The 21,300-nt window shown below is 38.7% G+C and overlaps 1 protein-coding gene across 1 annotated transcript in view; it reads right to left on the reverse strand.

The window, feature by feature from the left end:
- LOC139743393 (uncharacterized) overlaps window positions 1-21,300 on the reverse strand; it is a 75,085-nt gene that overhangs the window by 5,855 nt on the left and 47,930 nt on the right. Inside the window, exons 9-14 of the mRNA XM_071653878.1 lie at window positions 19,349-19,367; window positions 16,302-16,397; window positions 6,647-6,796; window positions 5,435-5,579; window positions 3,883-4,076; window positions 2,693-2,818 (exon numbers count right to left, since the gene is read on the reverse strand). Of these exons, the coding sequence (XP_071509979.1) occupies window positions 2,693-2,818; window positions 3,883-4,076; window positions 5,435-5,579; window positions 6,647-6,796; window positions 16,302-16,397; window positions 19,349-19,367 (730 nt within the window). The remainder of the gene's footprint in view (window positions 1-2,692; window positions 2,819-3,882; window positions 4,077-5,434; window positions 5,580-6,646; window positions 6,797-16,301; window positions 16,398-19,348; window positions 19,368-21,300) is intronic.

A 21,300-nucleotide genomic window follows, 5' to 3' on the forward strand; every position in this document is an offset into this window, starting at 1 on the left:
TTAACAAGAGACCCGCGGGTCTAGCGCTCACCTGAGTATCGCAAGTTCACCTTTCACGCAGTCACTAATCTAAATTATTCACAGCTCTACCAAAATTTGACCAGGCATTCTCAAGTAGAAGATGAAAATGTACAATAAGGGCCCAATTTTTTTAAGATTCCTTAATTTGGGGGGATTGGGGGCCCCCTGGGGCCCTCTGGGTGGGGCATGGTGCCCATTTTGATAAATTGAGATCCTGACCCCCTAGGGATGCTACCTGCCAAGTTTGACAAAAATCCATCATGAGGTTTTCAGGAAGAAGATGAAAATGTACAATTCAGGCCCCCATTTGGACCCTTCCAACCACCATCCCCCCCCCCCCCTACCCAAGAGGGGCACCCCTGGATCTCCTATGAACAAACTTGAAACTACAGTCATTAATGTACTCACTCATAGTATTATCTCAGCTCTATATATAACTTCTGATTCTAGAGAAGATTTATAAAGATTCCTTCATTTGGGGGATTTGGGACCCCTGGGGGCCCCCTGGGTGGGGCATGGTGCCCATTTTAACAAATTGAGATCCTAACCCCCTAGGGATGCTACCTGCCAAGTTTGGTGAAAATAGGTCATGGGGTTCTCAAGAAGAAGATAAAAATGTACAATTTAGGCCCCATTAGGACCCCTCCTCACCCCCTCCCTCCCCTGGGTCCCAAGGGGGGCACCCCTGATTCTGCCATGAACAAACTTGAAACTACAGTCATCAATGTACTAACTCATAGTATTAACTTAGCTCTATCACTTCTGGTTCTAGAGAAGAAGATTTTTGCGGATATTCCTTAATTTTGGGGGGTTTGGGCCCCCTGGGGGCCCCCTGGGTGGGGCATGGTGCCCATTTTCACAAATTGATTTCCTAACCCCCTAGGGATGCTACCTGCCAAGTTTGGTGAAAATGGGTCATGGGGTTCTCAAGAAGACGATGAAAATGTACAATTTAGGCCCCATTAGAACCCTTCCCCACCCCCCTCCCCTGGGTCCCAAGGGGGGCACCCCTGATTCTGCCATGAACAAACTTGAAACTACAGTCATCAATGTACTAACTCATAGTATTAACTTAGCTCTATCACTTCTGGTTCTAGAGAAGAAGATTTTTACAGATTCCTTAATTTTGGGGGGTTTGGGCCCCCCTGGGGGCCCCCTGGGTGGGGCATGGTGCCCATTTTAACAAATTGAGTTCCTAACCCCCTAGGGATGCTACCTGCCAAGTTTGATGAAAATCGGTCTTGGGGTTTTCAAGAAGAAGATGAAAATGTAAAAAGTTTACGCACGACGCACGACGGACGACGGACGACGGACGACGCACGACGCACGACGCACGACGCACGACGGACGCCGGACGAAGGGCGATCGCAATAGCTCACTTGAGCCTTTGGCTCAGGTGAGCTAATTACTTACAAAATTAGTCATTAAGGATCCTGAAGTATGTCAAATAGATATTGCCAATTTGATGGTAAATGCAGCATTGAAATTACAGCTTATGATACTGACCTGATCATTGCATGTTCTGATTTTGTGTTATGTAATATCATAGAATGGGTAGCGAGAATCCTGCGATCTCATTGGTCGAAAGCTATGTGTTGATGTTTACTGGCCGCACGCTGAGTCACAGTGGTAAACATGTTATTGCGCACTTGTAGCAAGAGTACGCGTACTTGTAATAAAGATTCGCGCACTAAGCAAGCGTTCGCGCACCCAGTACAAGACGCCTATTGGCTTAAACAACCATGCATCAGTATTTACTGATGCATGGCTGGCCGTGCGTCCAGTAATAACTGATGCATGGTATGTGTATGCCAAGCCAAAAGGAAATGCATCCAGTAATTTTGTCATCGGGTAACACGATAGAAAAATGGGTTTTTGGCAAGAAAATTACCCATTCTATAAATCAGATGACGCACATGTCTTTTCGTGCGTCAGTCGGAATATAGTGTGCATGCGGTAACTATGGAATTTAGTCTAAACCCATTCGGCTTCACCTTGTGGGTTAAGCATTCCATAGTTACCTTATGCACACAATTCCGACTGACGCACTCAGACCTGTGCGTCATTTGTATACTGATCTTTGTGATTGAAAGCCGAATAAATACGAATAACTAGAGAAGCACTCTGAGAGCGCAGACCTCCACCAAGCATGCAGCTCATTTCCACATCTTGTTCTTCCACAGAGATCAGTGATTTCCATCCATACGTATGCATGCTTAAAGTCGCCTGATTTTCCAATATAGAAGGCTTTTGTTACGTCATAAACTTCCAGCTGCATGGTGCACCTCGCCTTAACGGAAACTAGAGCACGCACTTTAGTGCGTGCATGCAAATTTCAAATACACGCAGCCTGAATTCCCAAGTTCATTGATCCTACCTGCCAAAATATCAAAAATTCTTCATAAATTCCCTAAAAATTCCTGGATCACTACATAAATTTAATCATCTGTCACTTGTGTCATTCTCGACCTTTCCTGTAAGTTTCTTCCGAATCCGTTTACTATTTTTTGAGTTATTTTGCACACGGACAAACAAACAAACAAACCAACAAACAAACCAATGGTAATGAAAACATAAACTCCTCACTTGGCAGACGTAGTAATTCTCCACTCCTGTATTCAGATATCTTAGTGTGACTTAACCTACAGAAAAGCTTTGTCCGAGAACTTACCGTATAATCAAAGATGGCTGTACACTTGACTTGGCCGCTGGAACCCTGGCTGGTCTGGTCCTCGTATGCCGGGACAAAGTCGTCCACCGAGTCAAAGCTTGTTATGCTGTCTGAATGCAACTCGCGCTGCTCGGACAGAGGAGACACAGAGGAACAATTACAGATGGAGTATTAACCCCTTGACAACCAAAACCCACCTTTCAGCACAGCAAAGATACTGGTAGTCATTGTGCTTGGTTTTAGTATTGCAGTAATCATATTTCTCAACATAGAGACATGGAAGTAACACAGGCATTACATTATTTACAATCCATGCACAGAATTGGGTTCTGATGAGTGGATTACAGGTAGCCTGATAATTTATCCATAAGCTGACACATTGGTGTCATTTGACAACTAGTCAATCAGAAAGATGGCAGTTATATCATGCTCACAATGTTACTATGTTAATTTATTGTTGAGCATGAAACTAAAACAAACCTTGACTGCAATGCATGTTTACTACTCTTGGTTCCTGAAATAAATCAATAAGCAACTCTGTGAACAGCTTAAGTCAAAAATTTCAGACTTACATAGATGCTATCCTGCCATCAAAATTCACCATTTCCAAAAAGCAACAACCTCCTATAAACTGATATGATATTGCTAGTCACCTTTCCCTGACACTCCCATATTTCTGAAAATTTTCTTTTTCATGTAGACTGTGGTACGTATCACAATATCAGAATGATTCATTTTTCTGTCCCTTGAGAAGTGATCCTCTCCCTCCTCCTTTGCATATGAAGGTTACGCCCCCCTCCCAAACATCCACTCACACAACCACAGGTACATTTCTTTTCCTAATGGTATGTATTTCATTTCCATTCAAATAGTGAGTATACTAATCTTTCTATACAAAATAGCAGTAGAAAGTATTTACATAATTCAGAGACAATGTAATCAAAAGTAATTCCTTCCTGTGCACCATATATATATATTTTTCATGCACTAGAAGTAAAAATTACAAGTTAATAATGAAAACACTGCGTATCTCATTTATTTTACTGATAATAACTGAAATGAAATGTAATCGTGCAGCAAACACAATGGAAACTTATTGCATACCGACCAAAGTACCCAATCTCACATACTAATACACACAAGCATATCTTACACACACATTCTCACACACACACATTCCCACATCTTACCACATGGGGGGCATGGCCCTGCTCCTCTACCACCTCATCATCCATGTTCTGTGAGGACTCGTAGTGTTGCTGCTCCTCCAGCCGGTGTTGCTGGTGTTGTAGGTTGTGTTGCTGCTGCAACTGTGTTTGTGCCTCGATCTCAGCCTCCTTCGCCATCGCCTCATAGGCACTGTTCAGCCACTCCTCCACGTCAACTGCGGCAAGTAACAAGGCGACAAAGATAAGCATCTCAAAAGCAGGCCATCTGAGATTTTCTGTTTTCCCCGCTGTCTCCAAAAATGTTTAGATTACCTTTAAAGTTTATGATACGCCTCATAGTCATAAACTTCCAAGGGGTCACAGTTTCAATTCTCACTTTGCTAATGGCGACACTAAATTACTTATGGCAAAAACAGAAGCAAACAAGAGACACGTACAGAAACAACAACTTCTGAACACTATCACTGGCTGGGATTTGATACACAGTTATGATCCCTCCAATTGACTCTTCAATTAACACTGGTCAGGGTCTGTTTAAATAAATTTGTAATAAATCATAAACTAGCCTTGCAAATTGGTATATGTCATGTTGAGAATTATGATACTTTGTTATTACCTTCACTCGATCCCTGGATACAAACTTTAGTGTATAATGATTAGTTTTGAAATCTTGCCTATCATCACAACTGGAGGTCTCGGCGGGTACAAACGAGCAAGCTGTCAAGTCTTACATCTATCACCGATTCTCAGCCACCTGCCTCCAGTCAGGGAGTGACAATTACACACATGACGCATAATGCATCACTGCACCCACGGTCTGCAGTGGCAGTCTGCAGAACGGTGTTTATATTCTTTTTTTTTCAATGGGTGTCATACTCTATGATGATAAGAATGAACAGATCGCCAACAGAACTCCTGACTATGCTTTATCTTTTTTAATGCATAATGTTATGAATGTAAAGCCCATAGAGACTTATGCTTGTATTATGTGCTATATAAAATGTTATTGTTATTATTATTATTATCATCATCATCATCATTGATCATCATCATCATTATTATTATTATTATCATTATTATTATTATCATTATTATCATCATACACTCACAGCGGAAGCAGTAGCTAAAATAACTGAAGGCAGGACAGACCGTAAAAAAAAACAACCAAAAAACATAGCCTCACTAGCAATTCTTCAATGGTATATTCTGCCATTCTACAAACTGTAAAACCAGAAAATTTTAGCATGTATGAAACTTTCATAAATTTTGTGAGGAGCCACTATATATATATATATATATATTTTTATTTTTTTTTTTTTTTCCATGGGTGACAGTTCTTTAAAGTTTTATGCCATGAAAAAGGACGTCGGTTCCAGTCCCATTCGTGAATGTTTTAAGTCGCGCATATTTCTGATTTTACAGCATGGAGACTATAATGCTGGAATAGACAGTTTTGTGTGGTAGGGATAGATTAACTCATTGAGGACGGTTTGATTTTGCTACAACACACATTTCTCACAGACACTTGGCCCGAGTATACTCGGGACTCGTCTTCAATGGGTTAAATGCTTACTGCCTGCATTCCTCATGACATCCAGCTTGGCCTCTGCTTTGAGTTTGTTGGTCTCGGCTATCCTCCGCTCCTCCCTCAGAGTGTCCAACTTCGTCTCCGGGTCTTTGTCCTGGGAGAAGCCGCTGTCTGAGGAATTATCGGATCCCTGATAGACATAAAGGCCAAATAAACATGTATACCAGATACAAGGTTCAAACATTCATAGCTGTGATGATGACATTTGGAAGGAGACTGCCTCCTCGATGCCAGACATGAGCAAGACGATTGCTGACTGTGCCTATTCTTTGTTTGGTGGACATGGTATTGATACAGCAGAGAGACAAGAAAATGACAAAGTTATAGCCGGTGTTCTATTTACTTCTGTCAAAGATGAAAACCAAGCATTCCAAAGAACTCGTAACTCGTAATCGTTCAGTATTCATCAACCATACATGCTGTTGAGATAATCAGCTGAAAGGGCAAATATGCTTGGATTTACTGACTGGGATGTAACTGTTACTCTTTTTGTCATTCTATTGACATATGAGTACATTCCTCTGTCTTGGCTAATCTATGCATCATCTCTTCTGAAAACATGAGGAATCATCAACAGCAGCATGCAATTCAATCATTTATCCATTCCTAACATACACAACTCAACTAAAGCTACAGCTACCTATGTATTCCTACCTTGGTATAAATTTATTGATCATCCACTGTATCTACCCATCCATCAATCCAGCTTTCAAGCTGGCACTTAGCAACATATTTATCTACCTCATTAATCTACCACTATATATCCGTTTATAAATCCGGTATCTTTCTACCCATCTATCTATCTATCTATCTATCCATCTATCTATCTATCTTTCAATTCATCTTCTGATCTATCTATCAACCTATCTATTCCTCTTTGTATCTACCTACATATCTGCCATCTATTATCTATCTATCTGTCTATCTATCTATCTATCTATCTATCTATCTATCTATCTATTTATCTACCTCCCTTTTAATCTATCAACCTATCTATTCCTCTTTGAATCTATCTATCTATCTATCTATCTATCCTATCTATCTACCTATTTATCTACCTCCCCATTAATCTATCAACCTATCTATTCCTCTTTGTACCTATCTATCTACCTACACATCTGCCATCTATTAATTACTCTATCTATCTATCTATCTATCTATCTATCTATCTATCTATCTATCTATCAGCAAACTCACCCTGAGTTGATTAACATAAGGCTGACATTCATCCATCCGTCTGGCTAGCGTCTCAATGCGGTTGGACTCTTTGGCAACCTGAGTGGCCCAGCGTCTAGCTTCCCTCTCCAGGTAAAGAGACTCAGTGCTGTCCATGACCAGTGATGCCACCTAGAAACATTGAAAAAAAAAATAAAAGCAACACCAAAATCATCAGGGCGCCTTCAAGGCAACATTCATCATGAGCATATATTCTATTATTGACTTGACTTGTAGGATGGTGATCTCGCTCAGTTGGTAGCACGTCTGCCTCCAGATCCAAAGGACCCAGGTTCAATTCCCGAGTCTAACTGAGCAATGCTGTTTGTAGTCATACTGTTCCCTCTAGTAAGAGGCAAGACACTGTGTCCCTTGGATAGGACATAAAATGGAGGTCCCGTGTATGAGAGAGTCACAACTCATGCATGTAAAAGACTCTACATTGTACTGCATTCATTCATTCATCGTAAAGAGCAGAGTGCATAAACTGGTGAAGTGGTCCCGCCTCACACCCAACTGGACCCCATGGAAGACCAGCTAGTGCCACTGAATATGGGCTTTCCAGCCATCTTCTCAGACTAAAAAGTGAGACAAAGTTAACAGGACACAGAGATTTTTTTTTCCCATGCTAAAAGTGCATGAGTGCAGTATTGTCTCTATTAGTGAAAGATGTTGGCATTATGCGCTTGTAGCCTTCTCCACAAATAAACATATGTGACAGTCTCAACAAACTTCTTTTTGTGGTCATAAACTGAACTTTTTAACACGTCTCCCCATCTTGAAAATCTCATGAAGTTGATGACCTCTATCTGAAAAGAATTGCAAGGTGATAATAAATCCCTCTTTTTTCAAAATAATGCCAATTAATTTCTTTGTGATCTGTAGCCTGTTTGATAGGTGTATGCCTTGTTTTCCCTACAGTGCACTGCAATGCCAACAATTATGCCCCTTTCACTGTCAGTGGTCAACATAAAAAGTGGCTTGGTGTTCACATCCAGTCGGATCCAGACATACTAAACGAGATAATGGTACTTTAGCATTCATCTCGTAACTTGTCAGATATATACAGTATATACAAATGATAGGTATCATAACAAAAGGAGGAAAACAAATCCATGAAGTTGTTTCGATTGAAAGTGTTTAATATTTTGAAATGGTGAAAAGATGTGTTTAGAAGTAATTTAGAAAACAAATGATGCTGAACAATATATGTGAGTGAAGCATATGACAACTAAGGATCACCAGACAGGGTTCTCTCTGTAGCTGGTGAATTGACATTCACATATAACCCAGAAAATGCAGTGGGTCACTGCTGTAGAATTATATAAGGTGAATATATCTCTGTATTTATAACATAACTCCCTCTACCCACCATGTAAAATAGCACATGTAGCCGAATCCTGTACCAGTGTTTGAGAGAAAGATGTATTAAAACAAAAATGCATTTTACCAATGTATGGTAAATTTACCACTGAAATGCACAAGCCTGACATACATCTGTAGTGTCTAATAAATACATGTTGTAGCCAGATGTTGTAGTGAAATGCACATGCCTGATAAAATGTCTAATATTAAGTACATGTTGTACTTTGCCCTATGGGCTCTCCACGTGCCTAGTGACACTGCTCCATAAACAAGAGTACACAAAGTCCAGCGGCATACCAATGTTGTCAGAGGGTACATATTGATTTACAGATAGAGGAGCCCGGACGTTGACAGTTTTATGAGTTCTACCAGATACCAGAACAGAGTGAATGAAGCTGTAAAAATTCTAATTGCTTGACCTTGAGATCCAAATCATACTACTAAAACATTATTTACAGATCTGCATAGACTGTTTCAAAGTCTAAATTTGTGTTGTTTTTCATGAGGGGTCTAAAATAATGCACTGCCCATGATTCAAGTAATATGACATCCATGACAGTAGTCTAAAAAATAATATGCCTGCTGTTTATGGCCCTCTCAGACTTCAGTTACCTCTATTTTTCTCATATTCCCCCATTCAGACACAAGCCAGTTTATACCAAAACTCGATAAAGAAACGGCGTATGTAGAATCATTGTATCATAGCTGACAGACCTTTCATATGATATTAAATCTCAATCTTTCTGGAAAACATCTTATGGACGTGCAGTTTCCCACTGTGCATGCTGTTATAGTCATGAGTGACAGCTATGGGGTCATCTTTCATGCGTGCTCCCATTAAGCCCCACCCAGTTATACCGTTCTATGGTCGCCATACGTTCAGACGCACACTGGACACGATGGAATGCTGATTCGTTATTGAGTTCTAGTTCAAAATGATGCTCTGACTGTCGTTTCATTACATGTGGTTTCGTTATACGTCGTTTCATTAGTCAGCGTTCAGGCGTATAAATTCATTGTATAGCTTTACCGTTTTGGTATAGGTACACCATTCTAGTATAAATTGTTTGCATCTGACCATCCTATCAGTGAGACATGGTACCCTGTGTCATACCTCAGACATTGAAGAGGTAAGTGATAGCTAGGTTAGACATGAAGCAAATCTATCATGTGACCATATTAACAATGACTTTCTCTTTTAAAGTTATGAAGATATAACATTGGGCTTCATACAACATGTGACTGCGAGTCAGACAAAGTCCTGCATCAACTTTAACAGAGACATTTCAAGTGGAATGTAAACAAACTCGTGACCCGATTACCACTCCCCCTACCACTTGCCTGCCAACTGCAATGATCAGTGATCACAAGGTGTACAAGGCTTGATTCTGATTGTTATCTACATCACAATTTACACTGGTCATCACAAACACGCCCGGAACTGTTCTCTACGCCACAACTCCATGTATCGTTTAATGGGCCCAGATAGCAAAGAAAGACAATTAAATGCCAGTATTAAGAGGTATCAACTCATTACTGAGAAGGGATACAGCTACACATCACACTGCAAGAGGCTTTGACTGGATTGCCTCTTGTCACTGATGTGTTGGCTCCACGGAGAATATTACAGTGTAATTACACACCACATAATTACTAAAACAGAATAAAGTCAGACAATTAGATTGGCACAAGATTCAACAAAATAGGAGTTAAAGGACAAGTTCACCTTCATAAACATAAGGTTTGAGAGAATGTAGCAATATTAGTAGAACACATCATTAAAAGTTTGAGGAAAATCAGACAATCCGTTCAAAAGTTATGAATTTTTGAAGTTTTTGTGCAGTAACCGCTGGATGAGAAGACTACTGCAGTGTATGAATAACTTAGATGTCACATGCGTACAACAATATAAGGAAAATATAAAGAGAATTTCACAAAATTCAATCTTTTGAAAAAAGTACACATTCCCCTGACTCATTACCGACAAATGTTATGGGTAATATCATTCCCCCTGACTTTAGAAAGAGGCAAGTTAAGTGCTCTTTTATTATGCGAAAAAAGTGAAAATATGTTGAATTTTCTTTTACATTTTCTTTATACTGTTGTACGCATATGACTCACAAGCTGTAGTAGTCTCCTCATCCAGCGGTTCAAACACAAAAATTTTAAAAATTCATAACTTTTGCATCGATTGTCCAATTTTCCTCAAACTTTCACTGATGTGTTCTACTAATATTGTTGCACTCTCTCAATCCTTATGTTTATGAAGGTGAACTTGTCCTTTAAGATAAGAAAGTAATAGAATTTTGAAGTCTCACGCATCTACACTGATGTGATGATGTTGTAAACTCACAACACTTGCTTTCGTATGTGTATGAAAATATCATAAAAATCATGCTTTTGGTCCATGATTTAACAAGTACATCCTTTTCCCTTAGGTTATCTCTTAGAGAGAAAAAAAAAACTGATGCACAGAATATAAATTTTGTCTTGTTGATATTTCTGTCACAAAATTACATTATTAGGAAAGATTGTTTGTGAGTCATTAGGAGACTTGTGCGACCATGACATCCTCACCTCATCCAAGTGGCATTATGTGTCTGCTGCTGCCATCACAGCTTAATGAAATAAGTGAAACTCTACAGTCAATAACTTCTTCATTTTGAAAAAAAAAATGGCATAAAGTGCTGAGGAGATCTGTCCAAAAAAAAAAACCCCACAAAAAACAACAACACTAACTTTGAAATGATCTCCCCAGAGAATGCTGAGGACAGTTCTTGAAGACTTTTTTTGAGATCTGTCTAAAATTTTGGAACCATCTTCCAAAGACTACTCAACAAATTTCAGAAACAGATAAATTCAAATTAAAAACTTATAACATGTATACGTATTCAACCTCTATAATTATCCATACATTACTTGCATTTCTCACTGTTGTTCAATTGCTCCTTGGTTCCTGTGTATCATGCCACGTGTAGTTAATTGGCTATGGCGAAGTGCCATAAGTGTCGAAAGCCAAACCTGCTCATGGCTATAGGCCGACAAATGACCACCGTTATTTGTCATTATTATCATTACTATCAATGTTACGGCTGATTTTTGTAACACCTGTACCATTTTGTTCATTTACTCAATTGATCATAGTGTGGACAGGTATCAATGGAAAACTTAACAATACATTACAACACAGGTAGACAACAATAGAAAAAGCCCGCAGACGTTTTCTCTTTTGTTCAAATGCAGCCAAATGAAATCAAATTTGTACAGATGTTAAAAAAAGAAGGGAAACTTTTGACCCTGTTGGAGTTTACCCCAGTTCAATAACCTTGCCTTTGCATAATATGCAATCAATTTGCATTTTGTTCCAGTAAAGTAACTGGAAATACAAACTGAAATGATGTGGTACCCTTTTGCAAGATTCTTAGGGCACATTCATCTGCAAATTGACATCGTTTTAAACAGAAGGTTAAAATCTGACAGACACCTTTAAGCTGTGGTTCACTAATGTCATGCATGTGACTGGCTAGAATGTGGTACACAAACAATCATATCAGATAAATTCAGTTGGCACTACACGACAAACCACAATGGAGAGAATTAATCAAGGTTACAGATATCTTGCCCTTATCGTGCGTCTATTCTTCTTTCAGTGATCCATTTGTAATTACTGAGCCAGTACCAATGTTTATCAAATTTTAAACTTCAGTTCAGCTGTTGACATACATCTTGAGCATGAAACCACAAGGAACATGCTCTTTAAAATTTCCTCACATAGCTGTCACACAGGTCTCAGGTTCAAGGAAAGTCCCTCAAAAAGACATGGAAAGTGAGAGAGAGAACATTAGAAAGGAAGAGGAGGGGGAGAGATAGACTTTTTATAAACTTTTTCTTTTTGTCATAATACAAGCATATAAAGAATTAAAGGGATGGTACAGTATTGGTGGAGATGAGAATTGGACTTTTAACTTCTTGCGAGATACCAAGAAAACACTCTATGAAAAAGTACAGAGCATACCATTTTAAGAGAAATTCAAAGTTTATTTGAAGAAAACAGGGTTTGGAATGACTGAAACATCCAAAAACAAAGTAAAACAAAGCGATCGTAATAAAGTGTGGGTCCCACACTTTATTAGAATCGTCTTTTTTAGATATCTCAGCCATTTCAAAATCAATTTTCATCAAATAAACATTGAATCCTCATAGAATTACATGCTCTTTCATATTTCATAAGAAGTTTCTCATTATCTCGCGAAAAAATGTTACAAACCTGAAATTAGGTCTCAACCAAAACTATATGATCCCTTTAAAAAGCATGAGTGCCTAGAATGTTTGAATACTGGTGACATTTCGTGGTTGGGAGTTCTGTAGGAAACCATGCTATGATAGACCGGGTCTTCATGTCAGGTACGATATCTTGAGTGTGGAACATTGCTTTTTAAATTGTTTCCTTCTTCTTTTTCTGTACATGTAGGAACTACCAAAAGCAATTTGCATTCTCCTAATAGAAACATCCTACGCTTGACTCGGCATGAGATATTTTAGATAATGTTCTCACATTTTGTGTGCTTACATAAACATATTTAATTACCAGTAGTCTTTAGGTACAAAACAAGTACCGTACAAGAAAAATGTCAGAATCATACAACTAATTTCAATATATATTCATGCCTTCAGTGTCCTTTGTTTTATTTCATCACATTCAGATGAATACATTTTCCTAAAACTGTTTTAATTCATTGAAAGTGTGTTCAGAGTGAGGGTTTTTTTTTTGGTTTTTTTTTATAGCTGTATTCTCCACCTCATGCCATATGCTTGCAAGCTTGCAAGGCCTGCAGAAGCCCTAGAGTTTTGATACACACAGGGAGAGTGGTCGCCTTCAACCCTCTGCATGCCACATTAATTACCCGTCCACAGTTCTGTGCGTGTGAAATCTGTGCACATTTGACTCACTGGCACTGGAGGGGTTAATGGGCATGCTACAGTGGGACACCACGCCACATTCACATTGATCATAATCAACAGAGTATATTCAAACAACAAGAAATGGTGAAAGTTTCATTGAAATTGGATATGGTTTCAGAAACCTATGAAGTTCCACATACAGACTAAGACTATTTTCGATCATATAATATGCAAATTAGCTGAGATAATAAAGTCATTACCCTCCAGTATGCATATCTATGTTTTTCACTTCTACTTTTGTGGGTTTTTTTTATTCTTTGTAATGCTACATACTCTGGGTTTATTATGATGTGTACATAGGGCCCTTGTTAGAACAGCTGGAAAACCGAAAAGGCTACCCTGCTTGAAGGAGAATCAGTAGATTATATAAAAAGAAATAGATACATACATAAATAACATATGATAAATTGCATCTTTTTCAAACTAGAGTTGTCATAACTGCAATGATAGCACTAGGGAGAGGGAGTGCATATATGCTTAGTTATCAACAAAGAATATGTAGTGTTTTTCTCTGACTACATAATCCCCCCACTCCGTCATCTATAACCACTGAAAAGGCTGTGACACGACAACATTACTGCCTTGTCTGATTTGCAAACCTGGCTGCAAATAATGTCACAGTTAAACTCTGTCAAAATTAACTTAAATATTAAGAGGAAGTTCATATGAACTCCAAGCATACATCGACAGAAAAAAAGGGGCATCTTTCCTATCGAAACCTGCCACTCAACTGGAGAGGATATTCTCGTTATAAAGTCTATATGCCAACATTGAATCCTGACTTCTTGTCACCCCCCTACACATTAAGCCTGATAATATCGTACACGTAGATCAAAGGGGCCTGCCTTTAAAGAATGACATTTGGAGGCTACACTTTCAGGAATTTGGAAATGTAGTGACAGAGGTCCTCAGAGAATTACATGTACGCTGCAAATAAAGCATTAAAAAGAATTCTTAAGATTTCTTTTCCTATGACAACATGAGGGTGTACTATAAAGCCAAAGTACTACTACAGTACCCTACAAGACTGCTGTCACAGTGTTTTGTGGACTGGATGAAATTCTTCATACTTTTGCCTCTCAGGTCCTTGTCAGAATTGTCATTTTTTTCCACGGAGTATTATTTATGTATGTCTGTTTGTATGTATGATGAATGAATGAATGAATGAATGGATGGATGGATGGATGGATGGATGGATGGATGGATGGACAGACGGACGGACGGACGGGTGGATGGATGGATGGATGGATGGATGGATGGATGGATGGATGGATGGATGAATGAATGAATGAATGAATGAATGAATGAATGAATGAATGAATGAATGGATGGATGGATGGATGGATGAATGAATGACTGACTGAATGACTGATGAATGAATGAATGAATGAATGAATGGATGGATGGATGGATGGATGGATGGATGGATGAATGAATGGATGGATAGATGGATGGATGAATGAATGACTGACTGAATGACTGATGAATGAATGAATGAATGAATGGATGGATGGATGGATGGATGGATGGATGGATGGATGGATGGATGGATGAATGAATGAATGGATGGATGGATGGACGAATGAATGAATGAATCAATCAATCAATTAATGAACAAAATAATGAACAAATGGACAAATGAACGACGCCATTGAATGAAGGAAAGGGTAAAGAAATGAAGAAGGTATGGGAAGGAGGAAGAAAGAATGGAAGGAATTAGAAGAATGCCAATGTGGGGATAAATACTTTCACAAATAAAGAAAACTGAGACAGTCTAGGCTCCTAAGCACTGAAATTGGGACAATGTCAATGAGTGTCATACACAATGGGTGTGAGCCGCATGCCATAGCATCACTCAATATTTCTTCCATTCAATTCCAAAACATGCTATTTAAGGGTCGTATGACTATTGTGTGATGCATCAGATTATTCTTTTGTCACATGCTTTGTGAGATGTTTTTATACTATAAACCTATCATTACATCTTTCAATTGCCACTGATATGTTTATTGTCAATATTAAGCATACACTAAATTTATTACAAAATATTTATCACAGCTTGGCAAAAAATGTGGGTCTCTTCTCTCAATACCAAAAGTTTGTTTGCTTGGACAATGAATTTTGAATGACCATTCTTGTGGTGACATTGCTAATATCAGAATTTATGCCAAAATCCTTAATATCTGATTACGGAAGGGGGTTACAGAAAAAGAAGTGTGCCTTCCCACCACACTCGACATGTATCTCCCACAAATCTCACCCTCGTGTGCAACAATGCATCCCCAAATTGCCACAAAATCTCTTTCTAGCTTCCTTCCCCATCGAATCAGTGAGCAGTTGTCTGCTTCCTGGCCCACTGGTCTACATGGCATGGTCACCGTGGCAACCGTGGCTGACCTACTTCTCCCAAGTCCAACCTATGTTCATATCCCCTTTATCTCTTAATTGGCATATTTGGCTTGGAAATTTTTCTGGAGGATTTTCCAGAACATTGACATTTGCTCTTAAACTTCACCTTCAAAGAGCTAACATATCCCGAGGAAGAATCCTGCTGCATTATCAAAATCTACCTCAAATTCTTCCTCCTTTCCTGTTTCTTGACGGGGAAGGGATCAATTTCCCAAACTGACGCTTGTGTTGAATCATGTGACCTGTGATTGGTGCTGTCTGTTTGGTTTTGAATTAGGGCATAATTCTTGGAAAAGAGACTTTGGGTGACACACACATACACACACACACACACACACACATACATACATACACAAACAAACAAAATAACCAAATCCAAAACCAAAACTAGAACAGCAATTGCTGAAAGATGAACAACATATTTCTTCCTCTCATTACACGATTGATTAACCCAGAGAATACTCTACATTGTATACACCATATATTTAGTGTGTCTAAATTTTCACAAGTGGGGACTTCCTGACAATTTCGCGAGTGGTTAAATTCGCAATTGTGGAGTACTGTACTGAATGGAGAAATGTATACATGCATGTCACATTCATATCGGGGTCAGAGTCAATATTTTCGTGTGTCTTTATATTCACAAATAGCACCTGACTTGCGAAATTCACACAAAAAAAACCAAAACAGTATGCATTACAGCACAATTACAGAGTGGCTCACATTACAGATATAATCAGGTGAAGACAAAGATGGAGAAACTAGAAATAGTGCACTGTTTGCTGGAAAATTATCATTTCTTTTCTCTGCAATTTATCACAACCACGTATGGAGGCTGTGTGTGCATATGAACATGGTCTTTTTTGGAAAGAAAGCACACTCAAATATGAAATGGTCCTACCTCATCATTTTCCACAGGATCATAGACATACTGGATGAGGTCTGTGAAGATGGCATTCTCATCCAAGAACTTTTGGTGGTGGTAGCATCTGGTCACCTGGAAGAAACAAAAACAAAATCACATGGAAACTAATGTCTATACAATAACACTCTGGTATTCATGCATTGATGATAAAAAAGGATTCTTTTTTTTTTGTATTACAAAGAGCCCACTTACATGTACAAACTGTACATTGAAAAACAATATAGTAAACAGTGATCTCATAATTGTATTGGCATATCATACTAAAAAGAGTGATCTTGTAACTGTATTGCATTATGAGCAAAAAAAGCAAAAGGGGAAAAAAAGATTTAGAGACAACGTTGCTTAATGTCAACAGAGCACACTGGTGGTACTCCCATCATTCAAGGCAGGTGTAGGGATGTTCAATCACAATTCTAGTTCTATCTCTTAGAAAGATGAATTTGAAAGTGTTTTTCCATACTTTGTCTATCAATGCACTTCTCAATATTGACATGTCAGAGTGGTGATGACAGAGAGGGCATGTCAGCAGGAGACAGACTTTTAAAAAGTCACAAGTCATTGATACTTTAAAGAGCAACCGTAAGAAAACATCACAACTCGATCAGAAACTATGTGTGAGAAATCATGACTTGTGCAATACATGGTTAGCGATTCAGTTGACAGCATTTCATGATGAATTGTGGGCTCTGCTTATTTGCCTTGCCAAGAGAGAATGAATAATGAAATTCATCAATCACAATTGTAAGTGGGCATAGCTTTTTTTTAACATAGGTTTGTTTTCTCTTGAATTCACCAGCACATATTCAGAGGAGAAACTCAACATTGTTGATAAATGCACTACAACTGAAAGTTTTGAAACCTCAATGAGTTGCAGATGTGAGTTACATTGCTCCTTGAGGAACCTGGTGTACATTTCCCCAACCACTCCAACAAAAACTTGCAGGAAAGATAGTAAATCTTTGCTCATATGTAGGGCATATCTCTAAGAACAAGAGGTTGGAGTTGGTCCTGATTCATTGGTACTACTCTCTCATAAAAATTGACCAAAACACTGTGATGACAGGTTTGTCGCAGCACAGATTGAATCAAGTTAGGTATACAGGAAGGCCTATACTGTATTTATTCAAATCTCTGGCCATGCTGTAGCATCCTTGGTGATAACTTGTGTGCAGCTGCGATGGCATTTCTGGATTTGTGTCACGGCATGACTGGTGTCTCTCCTTTCCATCGTATAATCTGGAATCAGTGCCAACGGTCTTCCAGAATAGCTTAAAGTATTCACGCCTGCCTCCATTCTACACTTCCCTGACTATTCCATCTCCTTCCTATCCCCATCCTGTCTGAGGATCATGGTGACCCATCTGTTGAGAGCCAAAAGGACGCTACCTTCCACCACAGACTTTTATGCATTTCAAACATCCTTCTGGCATTGAGCTGCTACTACTATCTTAGGACATGATTCAGGGCAATGGATGTAACAACCCATAAGTCATTAAAGACCACAGCCCTCAGTACTGTTGCATAGAATAAAGCAATTACGTCTGTGACTACTTCACAGTCCTGTTCTGTTTTCTTATCAGGAATTGTAGACTCACCAAAAATAAACATTAAATTTGGTGCACTTACAGAGCTCAGCTGTTATTGCACATGTGAAGAGAAGTCTTTAATACTTTACATAATTAAATCCTTTTTTTTTTCTTTGGAGAATCATGTTCAGTGATTCAGTAAAATGTAATTCCTTTCATCTAACTATGCCAATAGTTATGCACATGTATGTACAATAAATGCTTTTACACTGAAAACTGATTGCTTTCATCAATGAAGATACTAAATAACATAAAGATAAAAAACAGGTGCCTCCTTTTAACAAGGTTTCCATAACAGAAGTGCAGTTAAGATATAGGAAGTGCTGTTTCCTGACAATTTTTCGAGACAATGCTTCCTTTCAAACAGCCATTGTTGATAATCCATGACTCACACCATGAGCATGCGCACAACATGTTTGGTTCTTTTCTTTCTGAAAGACGAAGAATGACTTTTGTGACAATTCCTGCATTTCAAATCTTTGAAAATCTTTGTAGATTTTTTTTTTTTTTTTTTTTTTTTTGGGGGGGGGGGGGGGAAGGGGACCATGTGAGGTAGACAGTCGACCTATATCATGCTGACCTCTGACCCCCTCATATTATCACAAATAAGGACTTTTTGATTTGCTCATCCACGTGGTGGACTGTATGGTAATGATGTCATTTGAAGAAACTGCCAATGCCCCAGGCTACCTCGCGTATTCAATACCAGAATCAAGAATGTGTCTACGAGGGATTTCATCTTAACCCGTTGAGGATGAGTTCCGAGAATACTCGGGCAGGCGTCTATGGGAAATGCGTGTTGTAGCAAAATCAGTCCATGCTCAACGGGGTAACCTCAGTTCTAGGAGAGATGATGTCATGAGGTGTAAAAATCAGGCCGGCTTGGGGGGGTGTCAAGCCATGACATCATGATATTATGTTAAGTGAAAATATCAACTGAAAATCACTAAGGGTTCTAACTAGGTGGACGTAACGAGGGAACGGTAACCATTTGGAATCGCTAGAGCATGTGAACAGTGCTCTTGTCCACATATTACAAAAATCCCCAGTACTTGTGATTGTTAGCTGCATGAACCACACATCAATCCTTTTAGTCTATCCAATGATCATGAACAGCAAACTTGTTTAAGGGGTATCACATATCCTCACACCATCTCAAGTTAACTTGCTTAATATTTTTGATTTTTGATTCCTGACAAGAATCTTGTTTTTAAAACAATCAAATTTTAAGCCCGCAATATGTTTGTGTTTTTAACAATAACAATCAACAATCAATCTGTATTGTCAGAAATGCCGTGGGATATTTCATCCTTACACATCCAACAGAAAACAAGTCTACATTAATGTTTACAAAATGTATTTGACAGACAGAGCAGATGGCAGTAATTTCTAACAGTCAAACAAATGCACACTGGTAAACTGGTTGTCCTTGAATACTTCCCTAGTGTTTTTTTCTCTCTTTGTGAGTCCCAAATGTTTAGCACTCTATTATGAATATAACCTTGAAATTTTGGTGTGTCAGTTTCCTATGAAAGCACAGCCATCAATTTTCTAAAACTGTAAAGCAAGATATTTTTGCAGCATGAAATTTTCACAAATTGCCACTGGCATTATATAGTAGGCCTATCTCTCTCGCGAAATTCGTGAAATTAAAATGCACGCAAACATTTCTGGTTTTACATGTAGTTTGCAGCTTCAATGCATTGTTACAGTGACTGGCTGCAATTTTATCCCCCCCCCCCCCCACCAAAAAAAAAAAAAAAAAAAGAGAGAAGAAGAATAAGGGGAGGAAAAGACACTCAAAACTCTAGTCTGATGAATTCACTTGAACTTTGTACAAACCTCACCTCAACAACTTGAAACTACTTTGGCAGTTAGACACAACCACAAAATACAAATGCAGTTACGGGTATACACAACCACAAAATACATTGCAGTTATACACGACCACAAAATATATTGCAGATATGGTTTCACACACACAATGAAAACCTTTAGAATCACATTAACTATGAGAGAAGAGGAAATATGGTTTCTATTAAAGAGTTTCTGATGTTAGTATTCAACTCTACTACGAAACCTGCCATCACTCTTTCCGTATATCCTTGATGGTAATAAATAGTCAGGGTAAACTAAAGCCCTCTGAAGTGCAATGAACAGCTACACAAGAGTCTGTACTTTATTCCCGAGCAGTTGATTTTACTCTCTGAACCAAGCGTGGTGACTATGCTTTTAGTTTATTCCACGATGCATACATATACAACAGAGATATGAATTATGCGCACAGGGAATAATATTTGGACAGCTACTGAAGGTAGATATTATGGTACATGTATGTTGTAACTGACTTGTGGTATGAAGAATAAAGAGAATGAAGGAAAAATAAAGGAAGAGACATCTGTAAAGCTGAAATATGAGATCCTTTTGTGAAGTTCTCATCAATAAAGCTTGCATTTATGACATGCTATGCATCACTAACAAGAAGCATCTTGCGGTCAATGTTGATTTCTTGTTGAAATCTTTTTTTTTTCCACTGGGCTTTGACTGGTCAATGGGTACATTATCTCCTGCCCATGGCATATCTGACAGGGCATTCAGACGCAAAAAAATTATACTAGAACGGTATAGCTATATGATGAATTTATACGTCTGAATGCTGACTAACGAAACGACATATAACGAAACGACATATAGCAAAACGACAGTCAGAGCATCGTTTCCAACTAGAACTCGATAATGAATCAGCATTTCGTGTGCGTCTGAACGTATGGCGATCATAGAACAGTATAACTGGGCGGGGCTTAATGGGAGCGCATACGAAAGGTGACCCCACAGCTGGCACTCACGACTGTAACAGCATGTGCAGTGGGAAACTGCACATCTATACGACGTTTCCAGAATGGTCGAAATTAGTGTCTGAACGGTCTGTCGGCTATACGCTGATTCTTTATACGTCGTTTCGTTATCAAGTTTTGGTATAAAATGGCATGCGTCTGAAAAGGGGGTGAGAGATATTTTGTGTTCCGTCATCAAGCAGTGTGTTTACAATCCTTGTCAAACTGTTTGATATATTACGACACAGGCACGCACTGACAGATTTCATGCCACAATACATCAATGCAAAAAATGTTTAGTAGAAATGGTCATTATATATCATTATCTGTGAATGACTTGCTTTCACTGATTAGGCAGCCATATCTTGTGCATCCAATATCAATTTGATTTACTCATGTACCCCTGTTGTCACTGTACTTGTTGTAAGTTGTGCAGCAAATTGCTTGGTGGAATACACATAGTTTATACTCCCTACTACTACTATTACACTACTACTACAAGTGCTACTACTAGTGTTACTACTACTACTATTACTTCTACTACTACTACTACTA

This window comes from Diadema antillarum, unplaced genomic scaffold (genome assembly GCF_040938485.1).
Source record: "Diadema antillarum isolate AM-2024a unplaced genomic scaffold, OU_Dant_1.0 seq00001076_RagTag, whole genome shotgun sequence".
NCBI classification, from domain to species: domain Eukaryota; kingdom Metazoa; phylum Echinodermata; class Echinoidea; order Diadematoida; family Diadematidae; genus Diadema; species Diadema antillarum.